This window comes from Lycorma delicatula, chromosome 1 (genome assembly GCF_047948215.1).
Source record: "Lycorma delicatula isolate Av1 chromosome 1, ASM4794821v1, whole genome shotgun sequence".
Lineage (NCBI taxonomy): Eukaryota > Metazoa > Arthropoda > Insecta > Hemiptera > Fulgoridae > Lycorma > Lycorma delicatula.
In genome coordinates this window covers 31,122,132-31,128,131 of record NC_134455.1, presented here as the reverse complement: position 1 = coordinate 31,128,131, position 6,000 = coordinate 31,122,132, and the positions used below count along the sequence as shown (strand labels likewise).

General features: G+C 26.7%; 1 protein-coding gene across 1 annotated transcript in view; it reads right to left on the bottom strand.

Moving 5' to 3' along the window:
- Positions 1–552: 552 nt before the first annotated feature.
- The window catches only part of LOC142334468 (trypsin-like), a 28,373-nt gene continuing 22,925 nt past the window's right edge, over positions 553–6,000 (bottom strand). The window contains exons 7-8 of the mRNA XM_075382528.1: positions 5,660–5,723; positions 553–2,743 (exon numbers count right to left, since the gene is read on the bottom strand). Of these exons, the coding sequence (XP_075238643.1) occupies positions 2,589–2,743; positions 5,660–5,723 (219 nt within the window). The 3' untranslated portion in view covers positions 553–2,588. The remainder of the gene's footprint in view (positions 2,744–5,659; positions 5,724–6,000) is intronic.

Genomic DNA, 6,000 nt, shown 5'->3' with positions numbered 1-6,000 from the left:
GCAAGTAATGATTTTATAATTGTAGATCACACGTATCAGTAAAATGCAGAATGTATTTTAAAAAAGAAAAATCATTTTCTCTATTGATTATCTAATATAGTTAACAAATAAAAGGAAGATGACTTAAAATTTATATTTTTTTTGCTGTGTTAAATCTGCAAAATGAAAAAAATATCAATATTTTATAGAAAGATTTTGTGAAACCATCATGATTATATGACACAATTATTTATGTAATTAATTAACCACTAAAAAATAATTATATGGACATCTTCCACCAGATTTTCAGATTAATGTTGTGAGTTTGCTGAGGATTCAATCTGCTAGGAAGAAGTAGAAATAATTTAATACTTAAAAATAAGATTTTTTTATAATTCAAAAATATTGTGAATGATAAATTATATAATATAAATACAGAATTTCATAATGAAATACAAAAAATCTAAATTATTTTATGTTAAAATCTAGTTTAATAATTCTTTGATTAGAGAATCCACTGATAATGATGTACAAGATACATAAGATAATATTACAATTTTACAATTTCCACCTCACTAATTCAACATCACTGATTACTAAAATTTTAGTTACATTTTTTTTATAATTAAACATTATATTACTTATAATGTATTACCAATCGACTAAAAATATAAATTATTAATATTGGTTTATAATATTGATTAAATTAGATGTACCTTCTTATTATGATTAGGGTTCTACCTATAATAGAGTTTCACATAAATACGTTACAATTTTATATAGGTAGTAAAATTACACTACTTTTTCATACAACTATTTTAAATATAATAATAATAATTTGCTGAACCAATAAATCTTGCATTCATAACAAACTCCTTATTTTAGTACGATTCACATTAAAAAAAAAATAAATAAATAAATAAAATAATATCACCGTAGGTATAAATTTCCAAAATCAAATACATTCTTTTATTCTCATATTGACTTTAGAAAAATTATTAAATTAACACATCATTCAATTATGAGTAATTAGTATTATTAGTGTAAATATGAAAAATTATTTTGCCTGTCAAATTTTAATAGAATTACTGTTACATTACCAAGTAACACCTGAATAAAATCACGTTAACACATGATTAAAGAACTTTACAGTTTATACAACTCAACATCAAAATTACTCACACCTTCTTTCTTCAATGAAAACTTTTATTTTCCTCCTGACAAGAAACATTTTTTTCAAAGTACAAAATATTGATAATTTAATATCGGATTTTTATGCTAAATATCGGATAAAAAATGTAAAAAGTAATTGTCGTATTTAAGGTTTACAAACAACCTTTGATAAATAATAAAAAATTATATTTTTTTATAACTAAATACGAAAATACATTTTTACTCTAAACAATAATAAAAAATCATATACAATCATAGAAAAGGTTTTTATCCAATTCATTTTGCAAATAAAATTTATGCAGTTGTTAAGTTCTGTTTCCTGAATGTAGTTTCAAGTAGTTTCAAACAGCCTCTTTAAAATCTAATACTAATGAAAAGAGAAGCATTTAAATTTAAATCAGAATTTTATATTTAGTTTGTGTTTTTTTAACTTTTTTATTTATAGTCACATCAACAATTAAAATCAATAGCGACATCAGAGTAATGTAATTTTACCAGTAAATGTGTAATATTGAACAAATTTAAACCTATACTGGTTAGTCATGGTTAGACATGTGGTTAATTGAAACCCAGCCGCCAAAGAACACAGGTATCCACGATCGAGTATTCAAATCCAAATAAACCTTTATTAGGATTTGAACCTGAAAACTCTCGCCTTTGAAATCAGTTTAACTATTGACATTGAATAAAATAGAAATAAAATTTATTTCTTACTATAATTTTTTGTAAAACAGATGTTGTTTCAGGTTATAAAATGAGTATAATTTAATTTGAACATACTCAATAAGTATATAGCTGAATAATTTAGAATGATCATTTGTGATTTTTACAAACTATCGGCACTGAATGGTATAGATGTCATGTTTCACTAATTTATTTAGTCGATGATACTTTTGGCAACATTTGTTAACCGTTATCTCAGCATGAAATTTAAACTGCGGTACAAAAATAACATTTTTCGGAAACAACGGATTTTAATTTTTTTGTGTTTTGGTCGAAAAAACGACCCCTATTGATTGGGTTTCGTCCACAGAACCTACACTTTAATATCTTTTAAATAAAATATTTAAACTTTAATTGTTATTGATTTAAAGCAAAAAAAGTCAATAAATGATTTAAATCAATAAATGAGTGTGTACACATTCGAACTGAATAGGATAAAAACAACTTCATTTAACAAAAGATTTGTTAAAGGTATTTCACATTAAGCTATTGATAAGGTAAGGTTAGCATTCCGCATAAGGTATCCTAGAGGAACTAAATATCTTAAATTATACCTAACCTATATTAAACTAAATAACATATCCAGAGATCTGTATATGCTTTTGTTGAACCCAGATATGACGACTCGTTTTGTAACAACTATTAAAAAATCACTTTAAATTGATGATTACAAAGACAATAAATATCATTTTAAGAATCATCGTAGTAATGTTTCATCCTCTGATTTTAAAACTCTCCTTTGATTTCGGTGGTGAACACGTACACTCTCCTTGTAACTGTTCTTTAACCCATGGTATATAATTTGCTACTCTTGTATAAACTCCTGGAAAATTTGGTCTTGCACATCCACGACCCCATGATACAATACCTATAAACAGAATCAATAATAAATGTAGGGATTGCAATTTATTATCGTGGTTTTTCTACTTTTTCTTAATTTTTCATACACCTTACAAAATATTGCCTTTCACTGGAGCAATATTGCTTTTAAAATTAAAGCCTCAGTTATTAAAAAAATCGTCCTAAAATCGAGTTTCATCTAAAAAGAAATTTGGCCATGTGTATTAGACACATGATTAACTGCTACGGGCGACATAATACAAGACAAAGTCACTTCCAAAATAACACAGGCATTCTTAAGTATAACAAGTATCCTATGCAAAGCTTACTAAGAAGATAGATAGAGGGAGAGAGGGTGTGAAATGAAGCGGTTTTCTACTTCCATCTTTATCGAAGCATATACATTTTTGTAAATACCAGAGTGCCAAGCCTCCTGAAATGCAAGAAATATTCACTCTCATAAGCAACAAAAATATAAGTACCACACAAACACACAAATATTCTACTCACCCCATGAACTGCATAATAAACATCATTACTCTAAGAGAAATCAATTCTAATTAATGAGATTCATATCTTAGACTCGTTACATCCGTCACAGTCATAAGAAAGACTTGACAGAAGTGAGGAACAACAAATTAATTTAGTTAATTTCTGCTTCTTTCTGTGGGGAAAATCCATTAATCACATTTTTTCCACTGCAAGGGAAAACTTTAATTATGACCTCTAAATTTCTAAATTCAGTAAACTATAATTGTTTATTATAACTAAATAAAACCCTATTTGCTAGCAGTTTCAAATAATTTTCGGAGTTTTGCAATACAGTATAAAGCATTTTTAATTTTTTTAAATTTATTTTAAACAAAAAAACAACAATAGCTTACTGAATGTTCAATGATGGCGATATTTTTTTTAACTTTTTGCATAAATAAAATATAATTAAATGTATATTTCTACATGAAATTCCTTTAATTCCTTTTTTTAATCTTAAAATTGTAAACAAAACAAATCTCAATTTTGTCACCGATCCGAAAGCCTCTATTTGGAAACAAGAAAACAGCTTAATTTTTCTTTTAAACAGTTAATCGTTTTACACATCACTATTAAAAATAAAAATAAACAATTAATAAATGTAAGCTAAATAACCTAAAAGTTTTAAACAAAAAATTGTTGTAATTGTATAATTTTGTCTCAGTCGAATAATCGTTTATTAACGTATCAGTAGTTGCAGCATTTTACCTTTGTTTGATTTAGTGATTAAGATGTGACACTTATTTTGAAAGATTATTTAAGAACTTGAAAAATTCAATTGAACAGGATTATTTTTAACTAATTTTGGTGGCATTTGAAAGAACTAAATTTTAAAATATTTAACTTACATCTGTAATAGAAGTACTTTTAAATCAGTTTAGTATAGTTTAGTTTACTTTTACGTAGATATTAGGCTTTTTATTGTATGTCGCAACTATAAATACATATAGTGTATGTAAAGGATGAGACTGACTTATAGAGCTCTTCTTTTCTAAACTTTGATATACGATGTCTATTTATGTAAATAGAGTCGTTACCAGAGCTAGTAATACGATTCTACTATCAGTACCATTCAGTTACTGTATGTTAAAGCTTGAAAACAAAATGTTAAAATTAACATTTTCAGTGATTTTATGGAAAATCTTGTATTCTTTTGATTTATCATATGATGTGTCACTGGCATTAATCTTTTCAGAATTCACTAGCTCAGTTTCTAATTGAGGTGATAATACTAGTTGCCAGATTTTCATATTTTAAATAGAATTTCAACTTGCATGTTTTCCCTCGACAACTTTTTTTTTTAGATTTTTCACGAAGAGCATAAATGACATATGTCATGTTATTTTAAATAGTAGTACCATACGTTAAAAATGTTTCATTTAGCGTTTAAGATCCTGAAAATCGTTAAAAACCCCGAATATCGGTAAAGGTCATCTACAGAAACACTCACAAGGAAATAAAATATTTATTACGAATAAGAGAAAGAAGCAAATCGTTTCTTTTTGGTGGCATAAATAAACGGTAATTAATCAACCATAAAAAAAGACTTGATACGAGTTACAAGTCATTCACAAAAACAGTACAATAATTGAAAAGAAAATTTATCATCCCATCTAGGGTTATTAGAGAAAGTAAGGTCTAAAGTGGGTACTATAAGGCCTAAACCTGGTAGTAAAATCTGGTAGTAAACCTACCAGAAACGCCGATCAAAATACCAAGAATACCACTATTGTCTCCCTTGAAATAACAACTTAATTCCTTTCATCGCAGGAACTGACTGCATATAAAACATAATTTCTTTCTAAGAACTATAATTGAAGCCTCTTATATCTCTGATGTTTGGACATTGTATCACCATAGGAAATGCTGAGAAAGTCAGTATGAAGAACTAAATGATTTGTGTTTAACTTTTAGCAGAGCAACAAAGAAACCCATATAATAACTGATAGCAGGATTTTCTAAAAGAGAAATAGCTACAGTAATTTCATAAATACCACATCTTATTTTCAAAAATATCTGTTTCTTTTCTCAAATTGTTATGTACATAATTTGCAGAAACGAAACAAATTTAACAACTTATCCGTGAAGATGATTCAGCGTTTTGCCAAAATCAGACATACAAAATTGACAAATTTATTATTCTGCTTAAGTGGTCGAGTAATTAAACGAATCAAAACTTATTTGGTCAGACGATTACGTAACTATGTAACTATAATTAGTCTTTACCATCGAAAGGGTTCGTTTCCGAAAAATGTTTTTGTTACGATACGTTGTATTTTTATCCTGTATCATCAAGTCGATATCATTTTAAAATATCGATGTCATTTTAGCTCTAAAATATTTTACTATAGCAAGATATTGGTAGTGTTAAGGCTGAATTGTAACTAAAAGTTAAAAACATATTAAAACTTACCTATTACTTCCATGTATGAAGAATTGATTTCACCATTTAAGTGAAGAGGGCCACCGCTATCTCCCTGCAAACAGGAAACTACATTAGTCATACATTAAAAAAAATTGAAGTGGTTTAGTAAACGTACACGTGTTCTATTAAGTATATATTTATTTATTAAACAGTCGTTCGAACAATTAATTGTAGGAAAATTGTTGTAAAACTTGATCTAGAGTGGTGTGACAAGAATTAAAATTATTTATGGAAATCTTTTTTTTCAATTTAATGCAATTAATTTTTTTAATTTTAACTTGGTCAATGGTAACATTTAAAAATAAATCTATGAAGTAACAGTAAATTTA